This window comes from Manacus candei, unplaced genomic scaffold (genome assembly GCF_025592945.1).
Source record: "Manacus candei isolate 608988 ecotype Guabito, Panama unplaced genomic scaffold, ASM2559294v1 h1tg000086l, whole genome shotgun sequence".
Classification (NCBI taxonomy): domain Eukaryota; kingdom Metazoa; phylum Chordata; class Aves; order Passeriformes; family Pipridae; genus Manacus; species Manacus candei.
Genome location: NW_026138134.1, coordinates 7,405,278 through 7,422,075, shown reverse-complemented (window position 1 = coordinate 7,422,075; position 16,798 = coordinate 7,405,278). Strand labels below are relative to the sequence as shown.

Genomic DNA, 16,798 nt, shown 5'->3' with positions numbered 1-16,798 from the left:
GGTGCTGGCCTGCAGTAATGCGCTGATGGTCTGTAAGTGGCTGCCTATTGATGAGGTGTCCAGTTAAAGAGTTCGTGAGACACTAAATCAGCCCATTGATCCTGCCGAGATCGATGGTGCTACAGACCTGATCAGCGCAGCGGGCAATTAACACCCTCTGGAATGAGCTGCCTTCATGTAACATCAAACGCTCCAACAGACAAATCCAATGTGCCCATTGACCCAGGCATCTGATGCCACTCAGACCCTGTATTCAAAGAGGGGACAGGGCAGCAGGACTCCCAAGCCAGCCTTGCCATCCCTCTCCTACCGACCAGGACTCTCTGGATGCCCTCCTGGGCCACACTGTGAGATGCTCACCTGTGCTGCTGCATCCCATGGAGTGTGTTGGTGGCCACCTGGTCCTTGTCCTTCCCTGTGCTAGGAAGCATTCCAAACCCAAGCAAACCCCTTCGTGCAGCTCAGTGGTCCTTTCCCCCGGAAGAGGAGGCTGCCTATGCTGGAGTAAAGATCCAGATTCACCTTTTGCCCTCTCGCTACTTCGAGAAGTGCCGCACGCAGGAAAAAGTTCCAGGCATCTCTCCGAGAGGAGCCTGGATTTTCCTCTTAAAAAAAAAAAAAAAATCAATAAATCTGAATCTAATCTCCTAATAAAGGTTTAATGAGGACATAATGTTGATGGAACAGAACATTGTTGCAGCATAATCGCTCCCAGCTGCTGCGCGAGCGTGCACACAAAGGCCTGGTCCTACTGCGATTTCCCCGTTATTATAACGCCTTTGTGCCAGGCCAAACACTGAAAGGGCCTTCACTCCCCTTCTCCCAGGGCACTGCAGCCCACAGGTTGTTCACAGAAGGACCACCTCTGCTTGCCCAAACCAGGATCAAAGTTCCCCACCACTTGTCCAAAGCCTTCCTGAAGAACTGTGCTGGGGAGAACTGGGGGAGGCAGGGACCACCATCAGGACCTTGGGGTGGGCATGCAGCTCCCCAGACCCACTGGGAAGCCCTGGGGCAGGGGACAAGCCTGGCCTTGACACTGGCACACACTGCTGCCTGGCACACACCATCCATCCCTGATAAAAACTAAGCAATATTCTGTGCCCAGTGACTCCAGCCGTGCTGTAATTAACATCTAACTGCACCATGACACCCATCGGGTGCAGGCACAGCTGGGCAATGCTGGCAGCACCCACCTGGTTCCGCCACGGCGTGCGGTGCCATGCCTTTTGCCACAGCACAAAAGGAGAGCAGGCGCTGCTGTTAATGTAGTCAGTAAATAAATAAAGGAGGGCTTAAGCTTAGTGTACAGCAATCAGTCGGGAACTACAGGATAATTAACGCAGCAGGGGGCCGGACGGCTCTGCAGGCAGGTTTAAATGAACGAGTTCACTTTCATTGAGGCAAACTTGCTCCGCTCCCTGGTGAGCCACGCAGGCAGCATGCCGTGCGTCCTGGGGCGAGGGCTGTGGAATGCTCCCCATCCATTGGGATGTCCTGAGGGGACCCCCACCCACTGTGGCTGGTTTAGGGATAGAACCCCCCTCACCACCCCTCTGAACAGGCACCCCAAACTCACCACTGTGGATCTCCCTGCAGCTTGCCCCAGGCCGGTGGGATGCATCCTTCCTCCTCCTCCTCCCAGCTGGCACAGGAATGGGACACGGCAGACCGAGACAACGGAATTAACTTTATTGGTTGTTTTTTTGTTTTCTAACTGCAGATTTCAAGGTATACAACTGAACATTGCTATTTTCCTTATGAGACTTATAAATAAAAATACAAAAAATGTTCACTACAAAAAAATCTACTGTTAGTAGGATGTAAAAAATATTCTCTTTGCTATAGAAGGCACGAACTTCACTTAGTGACACATGGAGAGAAAAAAACCTGCAGCAGTATATTCTTCCTTTTTTTTTTTTTGTCTTTTTTTCCTGTCAGAAACACTGAAGTCTTACAAAGAAATGCATCTGAATCTACACAGGACGAAGGCAGGTGCAGAGAGCTGCAACTAGGAGACACCACAACTGTTTTTTTTTTTTGTATTTTTTTTTTTTAGTTTTTCTTTATTTTTCAGGAAACTTAGCTAATGGCATCTGTGGCTAGAGGACAGAGAGGACTCACAAGCAGAACCGCAGGGGAGCAAACGGCAAGGGGAGACGGGCAAAAGTCGTACAAAAAATAGGAGCCGATAGATACTCTGAGAAAACCAAAGGGGAACTTGGGCACCTTCTGCGCCCGGGCTCAGAGAGGTGCTGAGGTAGACGGAACGAGGACAGCGACGGACCCGAACCACGAGCGGCAACACAGAGCAACGGGGCGGGCAGGCGGGCGCTCACGACACCGACGACAAGCCAGGGGAGAGGGAGCCTGGGGCCGCAGGGCCCCACGCGGCGCTTGGTCCTCACTGCTATGATACACATATATATACTCATATATATATATATGGAGGGGTGGCAGGGGCTGTGCCACGGCGAACAGTGCGGGGACGCGCGCCTGGGACACGACAGCATCGCTCCAACACTGACCCCGATGCCATCGCAGCAGGGGCTGCGGCACTAAGGGAGAGGAACGGCAGGATGGGAGGGGAGGTTAAAGCAAAAAAAAAAAAAAAAAAAAGCCACATGAGCTCAGCCACGTGCTCTGTGGCACTGTGGCACCCGCGTCCAGCAGTGCCCAGGCACCGCGGGGACCTGCCGTGCACGTGCCAGAAAACTGCAGCAACTATCTCTGTGAAAGAACTGTTTTCTTTTTTTAATATTTTTTTCTAGGTTTTTTTTTTTTCTTAGGCACAACAATTAAACGAGCCGTTCTCCACAGTCACATCCCGGATTGTACAGCAGCGGTGTCCCCCCTGTGTGGAGCAGCAACAGTCCCACACGCAGGCGTGCACCTACGTGCAAAGCCAGACCGGGGTGCGAGGGAGGATGCTGCTCCCATAGGCATATCCCTGCTCGGCACCAGGAGAGGTGGGACAGGCACCCCAAACCCGGAGGAGCCATCAGTGTCCCTCCAAACTGTATCCAGACACCATCCCGCTCCCCACAACGCTTTTCTCCCCCTTTTTACCCCAATGCAGCAAAACGACAAAAAAAAAAAAAAACAAACAAGCCGTGGGATGGAACCCCCGAGCCCGCGGCCGCGCAGGAGAAACACAACAAAAACGAACACAAGAGGTAGCTTCAGAACCAACACCCCCGGCCCCGCGGGGCCAGGCAAAAAATACCAGTTTTGGTAAGGATAATGCACAACGGGAGGCTGGCAGGGACGCCACCGTCACACCACCCCTCCACTGCCAACCCTGGGCACGCGGCTGGTATATCCCGGCCACACTGCCCCCCGTCCCTCCCAAATCAATAAAAGCTCATGAGGTCACAAAAAATGAGGTAATTTCAAGTAAAATGTGCTAAATGCAGAAATATTCCAAAAGGAAGTTCAAAAAAAACCAAATAAAAAGCAAAAAAAGCGGCGAGCGAAGCCACCTGCCACCAGACACCACTCACTTGCAGATTCCTGCAGCTGAGGGCTGGGCAAAAAAAAAAAAAACCACCACACTTTGCACCTTCCAGGTGTCCCAAATCAGCAGAAGAAAAGAGGATCCCTCCGTTTGGAGTGATACCACACACCAGCAGCCCCCATTTCAGCACTGGCATTAACCAGGCGTCACCAAACGAGCTGCATCTCCCCATGGGGGGCTTTGCCCTTGCCCTGGGAAGGCGGGGAAGGAGGGGGAAATGCATAGAGAGGTCTTTGGTCAGGGGAGAGCAGCAGCCTCTGGTGCCCCTTGCAGCTGACCAGATGCCGGGCAGCAGCGTGAGGCAGCCTGGCTAACAGCTGGCTCCCTGCCCCAAACACCCTCCTGTGGCCAGGATCCCCCAGGACACTCTTGCCACAGCACTTGCAGCTCGCAGGGCCCTGGTGCTCTCCCACCTGTGACACTGCAGCCTGGGAGCACAGGAACCTGCTGAAATGGGGGCCACTCACCACGCAGGAGCTCGGGTCCTCCACGGGTCATCCACGGTGGGATCAGCAGTGACGGAGGACACCAGCAATTAAAGCCTTCCCAGAGCACCAGCCCTACACACGCTTCCAGGGAAGCGCCTCCTTCCTACACAGTCTTCCCAGCAGTGCCAGTAGCCAGTGCCAAGGGGGACGGAGGGGCTGTCTGGGGACTGCAAGGGGTGAAATTTGCCCTGCAGCAAGGGTGTGAGGGCAGTGGGCACATGAGCAGCTGGGGTGGTGGTGCAGATAGGGCTGGGGAAGGGGCTGGTGCGTCCCCCACCCTGGCGTGAGCCACAGGGTCCTTCCAGCGAGAAGCAACGAACGAGAACGGAAAACAAAGGCCATGGATGCTGCGGGTTTGGTGTTGGTTTTTTTTTTGCCCAGTCCTCTGCCACTCGGCCCTGTTGACCCTGAGCCTGCTTCCTCAGACGTAGCAGAGGTAGAGATAGGTCTTCTCTATCCGCCAGTCGGTAGGGATCTCCTCTGGCTTGTGGCCCTTCATGTGCTTCTGCATGGCGGAGAGGCTGGGGCAGTACTCCAGGCAGATGGTGCACTGGTAGGGGGAAGCCCCGTTGTGGGTCCGAAGGTGTTTGATCATGGCCGAGTAGTCCCGGGAGCGCTGGTGGCACAGCTTGCACTCGAAGGGCTTCTCGCCTGAGGGAGATGGGGGTGTCAGTGGGGGCTGAGGGCCTCCAGGCAGTAATTAACTGCCCGGCATCGATGCTGCTGCGGCGGGCACAGCCGATAACCAAGTAATGAACAGCAGAACCAATGTGACTATTGATCCCCTATTTACAATAGTTACGTGCCGGTGCATCCAGAGGTTCGTTATCCCCGGTTGCTGCCCTGATCCACGCTGCCGGCATCTCCGCCAGAGTAACCAGTCTGGCACCACCAGAGTCACCAAAGACCCCCCAGCACGTACCTGTGTGGACCCGGTAGTGGGTCTCCAGCTGGTGCTTGAGGCTGAACTTCTTGCCACAGCCGTTGCACTCATAGGGCTTCTCGCCGGTGTGGATGCGCTTGTGGCCCTTGAGCGTGCTCTCGTCCCGGAAGCAGCTGCCGCAGAACTCGCACTCGTAGGGGTGGTCGCCTGCAAGGACACGTGTGGGTCAGGGCTGCCTTGTCCGCTGTGCCATACCAAAAACAGCTCCCCAGCTCGTTTAGTCTGGGCACCCACTGCCATCCCAGGGACAGAGCATTCCAGTTGCCCCAGTGTCAGCATGCTGGCCCCCGCATGCCTGTGTGGAGGGGATGCTTGGGTCTGTGGCAGGGTAGAGAGACTGGAGGGCACTGCAACCCTCCCGCCACCAATTCCCAGGTTTTTCACTTGGCAACACTGGCACAGACCCAGCCCTGGGCATATCCCATACTCCAGACTGGGTGGCTGATAAATGAACTCCGGTTCGGCACCAAAGGCAGAATGATTTGAAGGAAAGGTGAGGGCTCCAGCTACTTATTTATTACAGCCGCGAAGGCAAGGACAATAAAGATAGATTGATCGTCAGAGACTTTGTTCATGAATATTTAAATATTACTGATTTGTCTTGTCACTGTAATTACAATTTCTCTGTGCCGCATATCCTACAAGCACAGTTTATGGTAAAGAATGGCGAACTGTATTTCACTTGTCCTGCTGCAGATGTGCAGAGCTGCCAAGCGTGTAATGTTCCCCGCATTTCATACATTTTCTTCAGCTGTGAAGGCTTAAGTCATCCACAATGACCTACGTTTTTTCATTATCCCCGTGTCAAACTGCACTCGTGCCTGGGCATAAATTGTCCTTCTCGTTATATACTCACATGCCTGCGCTTTTGCTTCCTCTTTAAAATGATATTTTACTCTCTCCCTGTGTGCTGCAGCCCAGCCCTGCAGCCCCTTTCCCCCTTCTGCAGCTGCTGCCTGGGCACTGGGGAAGGAGGATGCTTGGGATGCAGTTCATAGCCCCCCTCTGAAGGTGAGGCAAGCGGTGCCTGTGGGCAGCTGCCTTTCCCCTCCCCATGCCCAATTCCAAACTGTCACCTTGGCTTTTGATCCTACAGCCAAGGACAGCAATTTTGCAGCTAGAGGCAGCCAGCATTTCCATCCACCCAGTTTTTAGGGGAGCCAGGGCCCATGGAGTGCCTCGGCCCTGGGAGAGCATGAACATCCTGCAGCCGTGCAGGATGGCACCACGCAGCACGATTAAATGCTCCTAAAGTGCTGATGATCCTGGTGTTTTTTCCCAGCCGGGAGCTGCTAAGGCAGCAGAGGTTGGGGTGGGACACGCGCAGCCCGACCCGCAGCCCAGGTCACCGGATTACTGGCTATAAATAGCTCCAGTGCTCAGCATTAACATGCTTATCATCAGCACAGGATTCCCATTTCCCACATCGGGACCCCAAGCCCACATGTGGGTCTGGCAGCTGCCAGCCACAGTCTGGACAGAGCAACCCTCCATGACACCATCCACAAGACTGCCAGCAGCCACGTTTAAGTCCCCTTTGGAGATCATGTGCACGCCCACTGGCTGACAGGAGAAAGGAGAAGGGGCATCCTGGCTTGGCACACATTTTTCTCCCTGCTGGCAACAGCATTGCTACCAAGAAGGTCACACGAGCCTCCCCCTTGTGAGGGCAAAGGATGGGTGAGGAATGCTTCACCCATGTGCCTGTGGAGGACCATGGCACCAGATGTGATCCCGCATGACCCTGCTCACTCCCCAAGGATCAGCTTTTTCAGGGGTGTTTTGTGGCCAGCTCTGAGTGGTGATGCTGACGGCGTGGCCAGGACCAAGGAGCTGCCTGGGGATGCCGTCGGAGGAGCTGAGGACACGGCGCGGGTGCTTTGAGGACACAGCATAAGGCTCTCCCACCCGGCGATCCCGCAGCCAAGCCCTGTCCTGGTTGGGGCCACGGCAGCACCAGCTACACGTAGCACAGGTCGCCCTAATCCCATTAGGGCCGAGCACCAGCTGATTATGTGCATCTACCACCGTAAGCTGATGAGGCGGATATGATCACACACCCCCTAAGAAGGTCACGTGCCACCTCCGACCGGATCAACTTATTACACGCAGCTTTCTGGTTTCCGTTTTGTTTTTAAGCTCCGGCCACTTCAGTCACCTCCATGCTTTTAAGACAATTCACCTTTCTTTCCCGTAGTTTTCTCTTCTACATATGGAGGAGGAGCCTGCCCTGGCCACCCCAGTCCCAAGCCCCCGTGGTGGTGCCGCCGTACCTGTGTGGGAGCGCAGGTGCCTCTTGAGCGCGGTGTGGCTGGGGAAGGTGCGGTTGCACTCGCTGCAGATGTAGCTGCGCACCCCGGCGTGCACCTCCATGTGCTGCTGCAGCGCGCTCTGCGTCTGGAACCGCTTGCCGCACAGCAGGCAGAAAACAGCCATGTCAGTACCTGTGGGAGAGGGAGAGATGCCACTTAGGCACAGCCTGGCACCCAGGACCCCTGGCCCGCTGTCCCATCACCCCCCTGTGGGGGGTCCCCACTCCCACATGGCAGCAGGGGGGACCCCAAGAGCTGCAGGGCTCTGGGTATTGTTGGGGTTCCAGCAGCAGGACTGGCCACCTCAACCTTGCTGCCACTGGTCCTCCCAAGGAAACTGCTGAGGAAGTCAAGTGCCTTTTATTGCTTTGGAGGCAGGTGGGAGCCCTAAGGATGACAAGGGATGCCCAAATGCAAGGCAGCTGTTGGGCGATCACTGCATCCCCACACCCCTGCAAAGGCTGCTGAGCTCAGACCTTGCAATGCCCAGGGGAAAGGGGACTCCAAAGAAGCGTCCCATAAAGCTGCCCTCGGGAGCAGGGGGTGGGATGTGAGGGTGATGCACCTACCCCTGTGCTGCACGTGACCCTAAGCCACAGTTCAGACCCAAGTTCCATCCCATTGCCCACATGTACAAATCTGGCTGCAGTGACGTAACAGGGACAAAACCCCAACCTAGGTGCTCATACCCTGTCTGTAAACATCTCAGACCTCTGTGCTGTTAAACAGTTTGTTTTCACTTATGCATAGCTGATTGTTCAGAACCTGTGAGTCACTGCAAATTGTATTACGCAGGGAGATTAAGCAAATAAATGCTCGCTTTTTGGAGACATTAAAATGTGAGGACTATGGAAATAAAATTAGCTAGAAAATTGTATTAGCAATTCATTAGCAGCACAAGATGTTCAAGGTAACCAATGGATCCTTGCTGCCTTCAGGAACAGCAGGGGTGGGGGGCTGCTTGCCATGCTGGCAAAACCAACCCCAGGGGAACCAGCAGGACCCTGGCACCACGTGGCAGGGACACAGTGGGCAGCACTGTCAGGATTGTGGTTCTGCCTGGCATGCAGGCGGGTGCCAGGGGAGGATGCTCCTGGGCAGCCCCACACCTCCAGGCTGGCCCAGGGGCTTTGGGCATCCCAGAGAGCATCTGGGTTCACACCCTGCTCTGACACTGCACTGTCACCCACCCAGGCGTGGTGGCACACCGTGGCCAGGTCTGCCCTGCTGGGAACGAAGGAGCTGCCCGGGGGGATGCTCAGTCCCAGCCTTGCACTGGGCTGCCCAAAACCGCTTCAAAATCTGAAAAAAAACCCCCAGTGAAATGGGAATAAAAGCGGCAAGAGAGGCGGCCCCTCGCGGGAGCTGCCTTTCTCCCTCCGCAGGGATTTATCCCGGGGGGGTGCGGACTCATGTGCCCCCCACGCAGCTGCGGACAAAACGCTCCCGAGGAAAAAAAAAAAAAAAGGCAAAAAAAAAAAAAGGCAAAAAAAAAAAAAAAAAAAGCAGGCAGCCCCGAACGGGCCGTGCAAAGCAAATCCCGAGAGGTATGTGGCCCCGCGGCCCTCGGCGGCCCCGGCGGTGACAGCAGGACGGGTCAAAGGTCCCCGGGGCTGAGCCCCCAGCGCCGCGGCCAGCTGCGGAGCGGAGGCCCCGGCCGGCGGGACGCCGGCCCCGATAAATCTGCCGCCAGCAGCCCCCGCTGGGGCCGGGGACAATGGGCTCCCGTGGGGGCGGAGGGCAGGACAATGCCGCCGGGCCGGCGCGCGGGGCCGTAACAAATCCTCCCTGGCACCGTAGGGCCCTCATTTGTGAAACTAATTGGCCCCCGCTTGAATAAAAAAGTGGGCCGACTCCAGCAGCCGCAGCGATGGGGACGAGCTGCCTTGTGCACACACGGAGGACGGGGCTGGTCCCCGGAGCTGGGCATCCCCCGGGTGTTGCTTCCTAGGACCTGCAAAAGGCAGATTTTAATTGCCTTTTTTTTTTTTTCCAAGTAATGCATCATTAAGTAGATAAACACCCCGAAGTGGGAGGTCAACATGCACTGGCATGGCCTGTGGAGGCACCCAGTGCCAGCTGCCCTCTGAGAGCAGAGCATCTGCAGGGCGCAAAGGCTGATGTTGGCCGGGTGCAGAGGTGGAGGATGTGGGAGACGGCCCTGCAGTGGGACGTGGAGCACCGAGCTCAGGCACTGCTTGTTCCCAGCCCTGAGGCTCCACTGGTGACATTCTCCAGCAGCCAAGGGGTGCAGCAGGCACCACGCCAGGGCTCTGCTGGGCACCGCCTGCTGCCGGCCTTCAAGTCACTTGATTTTTGTTTTTAAGCTACATGTCAGCTATGTCCCACCCTTGGAGAGAGGATGGGAGGTAGGAAAAAACGGGAAAGCTCATGAGAGGGGGCCACACTGGTTGACACTGGACTCGGTCCCTTGTCCTGCCATGAGCACATCCCTGGGCTCCAGCCGCAGCAGCCCCGAGCCAGCCCTCAGCCATTGGAAGAAAAATCACCTCTGATAAAGAAACACTGCCACCCCAAATCAGTGAGAGACGGATTTATTCATTTCTCTGACATTTTAATGGTTTCTCCCCTTTTTGCAGGAAGATGATTACAAATTAAGCAGCATTTAAACGCTTTTTACTGTCAACAATTAAAAGGGGTGAAGGCGGGCGAGCAATTCATTCCCTGGGAAACACGCCGGCTCTCGGCGGGCGCCGACGGCCCTTCCCTCTACTGTACACTGCACAATGGCCCCGAGCGCGCCATTAATTTTGCAGGACGTTCAAAAGCAAATTAAAATATAAAAAGCCCCCGGGCACAAAGATAGATACTGAGGGAAGGGGCGGCGTAGGTCAAGCTCGCAGAATTAAAGTCTTAGCAACCGGGGAGGTTTAAGTGCAGCCCTGCACGCTGCATTTGGCCACTTTTGGCCACCACCTTTGCCCATCGTCCTTGGTTTCTGTGTCCCTGCCAGACCCTGTGCTCTGTGCTGGCAGCAGTAAGCTGTTCGTGGGGCAGCTGTTGGTGCTGCTGCGGGGTTTGCAAACAGAAGCTGGAGCGAGTTGGGTATTGGATGCTCTCTGGGCGAGCACATTGGCTGTGTCTTGCAGGACCCTTTTTAAATAGGAGGTGGTCCCAAAACCGGTTTTTAGGGGAGGGATGCTTGCTGGAGGGAAAAGCCTATGGCCTCAAGCCTGGAGATGCACATTGCTGTTCTCCAGCAGCCCAATCCCAAAGCAGTGCCATTGCCACAGACCTGATGACAAGCAAGATGTGACGTGTGACAGCGTGCCCGTCCGAGTCACGGTGAGGGATGCTGCAGCACTGTGGCATCAAGCACAGCACTGCCTCCCTCCCGCTGCCTCTGCCAGAGCAGGAATTAAACCAAAAACCAGCATGGCAACAGGCGAGGGAGGAAGCGTGGGGTGGGTTTCCCCCGGCACCGGACTCTGGTGGAGTTATGGATGCAGGAGGTGTGCCAGTGGCAGAAAGGCGACACGTCCCCTTTAAAAGGAAATATAATTTACAGTGTGCAGCCAGGCGGGCCATAGTTTCAATCTCGTTTACTATAGAGAAAACTCTGCTAGCTGTTCTCTATCCCACAAATCCGATTTAATCAGACAAGCCAGCCAGCGTGGCTTGAAGTAAAAACGGATAATTAGTAAACAGAGAGCTACTTCAGTGCTTCATTGGCATTCGAGCCGGGCTAGTGTGTCGCATTTAAAATGCAGTCTGATGAAGTTTACAAAATCAAACCATTTGTTACTCCTATTGAAGAGGCTTCAGGCCACTTGCAATTAAATTGGAATTAGTGCTCAGAATGAGATACAGCAAATTCATACTAAAAAGGGATCTGACTTTCAGACATTTGACTTCAAGTTTTTCCCCCCGTGCTAGAACGCGAGCGTGTGAGCTGTCCCGCCAGCCCCCAGAGCTCCCGGCAGCACCGCTGAGCCCGGACCCGCTGTGCGGGCCGGCGTGGGGTGACCTGGAGATGCTGCAGCAGCAGGGGAGGGGGGACTGAAGGGGACCAGTGCCACCGTGCTGGTGAAGCAACCCCTGCTGAGCCCCAGCTGTGGCAGCACGGGGCAGGCAGTCCCCAGACACGTGGCGCCGACGCCAGGATGCACAAACCAAACCAGCCCTTTCAGTCCTCCTTGTTACACTGCCATCTTTCCCTGCCTGTCCTCAGAGCCGTGTTATCAGACTAAAAATGAGGCAGATCCACCCACTGCTGCAATAATCAAGAACTCAGAATCAAAGGCTGCAGAGGGGTACACCAGGAAGGCATTACCTCAGGCATGAGGGTGCTCATGTCGATGGATGCTGATGATGTTGCCTCCTGCATCCACCCTGAAATCCCCGACTTGTGTCCTGCTAATTCGGGGTCTCCCACAAGGCTCCCTCCTCCTTCACTCTTCATGTTTAACATCATCTCTTATATAATGCACGTGCCAAAGAGGTGAGCTGATACTACTGCTGTCCTTAAGACGGAGGTGAGTGGCTCCAAAACAACCTGACCATGTAAAGCAGGAGCCTGAGGTCTGTTGGTTCTCCTGAGATTTCAGGGATGTTTGATGTTTTTTTTGGCAGTGCGTCAAGGGCTCCCTACCAGCCTCCACCTCCTGGCCAATGCTGCTGGCTGCCACTGCAGGGGTGGCTGCAGGCCCTGGCATGCAGGAACAGCAGCACTGGGGAGGAAGGAGCCATTGGCAATGACAGTCAGAGAGAGGCAGATAACTCTCCCTTCCAGCCCTGCCCACGGGAAGGCTGGGAGAGGCACCAGTGCTGGCAAGGGGCACATTACCTGGAACATCCTGTCACAAGCTCCAGCACCTGAGCCCTGGCACAGCTGGCCTTAAGGACGGCCTGAAGGCACCGGGCTCAGCTTGGCACAAGGCTACCTGGGGGCACTGCGCATGTCCTGCTGCCATTGAGCTGAGGAGGAAGAGGATGGGTGATAAAGGACAGGTAGGAGAGTGGGCACCAGCATGGCCTGGGGACATTGGTGATGGCACCAGCACCAAGGCTGCATTTTGCCCCAGGAGGGCACTGGATGCATGCGCAGGGTAAGAAGATGAACCGAGTTTCACTGTCTGTTTTTGGGATTATTATGAAACCCAAAGTGATGTTTTTGGTGGCTGCACTGAAGTGCACCCGTGGGGCAGTGTGAAGGACCCTTCCTTGAGGAGGGACACCTGTACATGCCTGCCTGGATACCTGGGTTTGCAGGGGTGTCATGTAGAGCCAACCCTTCGCAACCCTCACCCGCTCCAGTGCTATTGAGGGGTGATGGTGGCACCTGTTTCTGTACCGAGATGAACAGTCTCTACAAACTTCATGGTTAAGTGGAGAGACAGGGGAAAACCCTGGATGATAAACAGAGATGTGCACGTTTCGTGCCAGAGTCACCAAATCATCCTGGTTTCAAAGGCTGCCTCCGGACTCCATGGCTCGGCTTCCATGCTAATTAACATCTTTATGGAAGGGAACTTCTCCCAAGGGGGCATTTGTTTGATTATTATTATTTACTCAGAGATAGAGCAGCTTTCTTCCCAACTTAACTGACTACGAGAAATTAATTCTTAAAAAGCAGCCAGCGCTGCCCGCTCTTCTGCCAGTGCTGCTGGTTTTTCCTTGCAGGCTGCATGTGCCTGCTCCAGCAACAGGAGGGCAGGGCATGCTCCCAGCACTGCCCGCTGCCTCCATGCCCACTCACCCTTTTACCAATGCCAAGGAAAACTCTGGTGTTTCAGAGCAGATGTACAACACTGACCTTGCAAGCACGGGGGATTAAAAAAACCCCTCAAACCTTAATGCCTCATGCTTTGCTCCTACAGTGATGCATAGGGCTGCTCGCCGCAGTGCCTGGGCAGGATGCACGTGGAGGATGCTGGAGATGCGGGTGCCCGCAGCAACCTGGGCAGTGGGTGACACACCCTGAGCCGCAGCTCTGGCACGGGCAGCCCACGCCTGCTGGGGGTGATTTATTCTGGGGGCCATCTGGACCTGGGGGACAATGCGGTCCCGCATCCCAGTGACCCGGCGCATTAGTCACACCCTCCCAGCTCGACCTTTCTGTCTCCCTTTGAGCACGGTGGGACGAGCGCATCCCCGTCTTGCTTCCCTTTTGGGGAGCCCGTTGCTCCCCCGGTCCCATCGGTGGCACCTTGTGCCTTGCCCCACCACCCTCCATCTCCATCACTGTCACCACCGACATCATCATCACCTTCCCTCACTGCTTCCTTGCAATTGCTAAGGCAGAGCAATTATGAGGGCGCGCGCGGGGAGGGAAGGAGCCTGGCGACGATTAGCGGCGGCGGCTTTATGGCAACAGGCACACAACTCATTCGTTTCATGTTTTGCTGAATATAAAAGCGCCGAAACATTTTAATTTTAAATTCTTATCATTGAATTTACTGCTTTTCTCTCGCAATGATTTGTGTTGCTTTTTAATTTTTACAGTCTCTACAGAAGCCAGATGCTACCGCCTAGGGCCAAAATAATAAAAACCCGCTGCAGTCGCGAGTTACAGAACAAAAAGGAAACGTGCGGCTGACAGAAGTTAATATCTCAATTTAACAGTGCTGCTCCGCTAATGATCCTTTGATATGTGTTTATTTAGAAAGGTCTGATCTTGACCTTGAAAGCAAACTAAACTGCAAAGTCTTTATGAGAGGAGAGAAAGACTTTATTTATAGACTGGCTTTGCGTCAATCACGGCGGCAGCTGGACCCGTGCTGGGTGAAGTCCTGCGGCCGCCCACGGGCCCAAACGGGGTGTTCAGTGGGGGATGTGTTTTTGGGGGTGTGTGGGGTTGACTGCTGAGGAGGACTGTGGTGTGCACCCCATCTGCAGGGCAGGATGCTAAGCCCACCATGGAGATGCAAACCAAGGGATACGGGCAGCTCCTGGACTGCAAGGGATGCTCCTGGGGGAACAGCACCAGTCCAGGCACAGCCCTATCCACAGCACAGGGGACAAGCCACCCTGGAGCGCTGCATGTGCAACCCCATCCTGCCCTCCCTGAATGCAGTCCCCAGGCTTTGGAAGGAAGGGATGTGCTCAGCATCACCCCAGCCTGCACTGGAAGAGCCTGAGCAGGCTTTTCTCCTCTTCCTGAAGAAACTGAGTACTGTGCAAATCTGGCAGAGGGATTTTAGAGGCCAATCCCATTTACTGCATCTCCACCTGCCGGCTGGGGAAGGCGGGAGGTTCCCAAGCTCCTAATTTCCCCAAGTTCCATGCCAGCCTGGGAATGCACTGCAGACACTTCACACCTCTGGTGTGCTGTATTTTCCAGCCCAATTTCCATTTTTTCAGGCCAAACACTTGTTTGAAGCCATTTGCAATCCCCAAAGCTTTCTGGCCAAAGCTGGAGGCACGTCCTCCCTGCAAAGCTGTACTCCCCAAAGCCTTTTCATTGTACTGAATATCTATCAAAATATATCAAAACCATTCATGTAGCCTCAATCCTGATCAACCCTGAAAAAACCCAGCACTCAGCTGTTTCAGCTCTAAAGGTACCAACAGAAAACTGCCTCTGTTCCTGGCAAAGCATACATACCACCTGGCCAAAATGCACTAGTCTGGTATCTGGGTGTCTATGTGCAGCACCTTCCTTTTGTGCTGTTTTCCCCTAAGCTGATCCCATTGCTCTCAATCCTGAAGAATGCTAGATTCCTCTCTGCCATTCCCAAGGAAGATGTGTTGAAGGATCATCCCTGCCCTTCCTGAGGACCAGCTTCACTGGGGCAACCAGAGGTAAATCACGGAGGCATTTCTGGCCACTGCATCAGATGGGAAGCTGCCATCTATGTCCTTACTTGTCTTTACCACACTGGCTTCCCAGATTTCCTCCTCCCAGTTGGAATTTGGAGTGAAACCATCTGAAAAAACAATTCAACTCTGCTGAAAACCCAGCACATTTCCCCCATTGCTTCTGAACCATAGTTCAACTGATGTGCTAGAAACTGTTCTGCTTCCCAACGAAGAGCTTTGGTGAGGAGATTGAGGGGTCTTCCCATGGGAGATCACTATCACCACTGCTGTCACCACTGCCACCATCCCACCTGGCACAGAGCGGCACCCAGCCCCTGCCCACTCGCTTCACTCATGCATCTCTCCTGGCCAGGGTGGCACCACTCTGGCATCCTCTGGCCCCATGGAGCCGCTGCAGAGCCCTGGTTCACATCCCTTCTGACAAAATGACCCTTCTGGCACTGGGGCGGCTGCCCAGCAAAGCCTGGCCGGTGGAGTGACCGGCTGCTGCAAGGCACAAAGCCGGGACTCGCAGCATCTGCTTATTATTCCTGCACCCCCATCATTAAAAAAAGAGAAAAGATGAAAAGGCCCCCTCGGCAAAGCTGGGGAGACGCGGAGCGGCACCGAGCGCAGCCTGGCCCCCAGTTCTTGGGGGGCTTTTGTAAAGCAGGGAGATGCGAATCCTGGGGGACAAAAGTAACTGCTAAGGTAAGTTAAACCTTGTCGAGATGAACTTTCCTGCTACTTTTAATTAAAAGTTCTTTGGAATTAAAAAGGACACTATTCAGGAAAGGCTGAAAAAAAAAATTCATTGACACCAGCCCGCCCCCCTCCCCTTTTTCCCAAGGAAAAGAAAAAGCTGTTTTTGTGTGTCTGCTCACCCAGCCCGCACTGTACAAAAGGAAGCGGATTTGCAGCAAGACACATGAGATGACCCCCTGACCCCGAGCCGCTGAAAAGTCCTCAATGGCATAAATACCAGATAATCAATCACATACCAGGAGGGCCGGTCCCCCTGCCCTCGCCCCCGCCGCCGGGTTTATGAGAGATGCACTGTAAACGGACACCGGCTCCTGACGGGAGGCCCCTCTCGGCATTCCTCTGCTGGACCAGGAGACCCCGGCTGCCTCCGAGCCCGCGTTTCATCCCTCTTTCATAAAGCCCGGCACGGTAGTGCCCAGCATCCTCGAGCTCCCCATAGCTGATCCCTCGTGCTCCAGAGCAAAGGGGGACGGAGGCATCTCTGTGCCTCAGAGGGACAGCCAAACATCCTCTGTGCCATCACAGGCGGGCACGTGTCAGTGCTGAGGCGGGCGTGCAGAAACCAGGGAGAAACCAGCCCCATCTACAGAAGGCTTTGCTTTTTTAGGGGCTGGCTACATGCTGGCTTTGTGAAGCCTTTGAGGGTTCTAGCAGTGACTGTGCCATGCTGAGGTCCCTTACGAGGCTCTGACCAGCACCCCAAACGCCAGCAGAGGAGGGCTGCTGAGTCCCTGTGGTGCTACAGGGCAACAATGGATGTTAAAGCTTTCAAGGGAGGGAAGGGAAAAAACTTGCTGCGATACTGCACCGGTTTGGCTAAATGGGGAGCCACTTGGCAACTAAATTTGAAAATGCTTTTGTCTGCAGGTCAGAGGTTAAATATGTTCACACTAATCCCCTTCATCTAGAATTAAAGGACAAGAAAGATTTCTCTGTAGCTTAGCGAGAGGGCTTTTCTCATCACGCTTTAAATAGTATTTGCACAGGAAAATTAAAGGCAGACCATTGGCCC

At 54.7% G+C, this 16,798-nt stretch overlaps 1 protein-coding gene across 3 annotated transcripts in view; it reads right to left on the bottom strand.

Moving 5' to 3' along the window:
- Window positions 1–1,669: 1,669 nt before the first annotated feature.
- Window positions 1,670–16,798, bottom strand: part of ZBTB16 (zinc finger and BTB domain containing 16) — a 54,107-nt gene continuing 38,978 nt past the window's right edge. For all 3 annotated transcript variants that reach the window (XM_051812348.1, XM_051812347.1, XM_051812346.1), the window contains exons 5-7: window positions 7,222–7,392; window positions 4,928–5,095; window positions 1,670–4,656 (exon numbers count right to left, since the gene is read on the bottom strand). In XM_051812348.1, coding sequence (XP_051668308.1) covers window positions 4,427–4,656; window positions 4,928–5,095; window positions 7,222–7,392 — 569 coding nt within the window. In that variant the 3' untranslated portion in view covers window positions 1,670–4,426. The remainder of the gene's footprint in view (window positions 4,657–4,927; window positions 5,096–7,221; window positions 7,393–16,798) is intronic.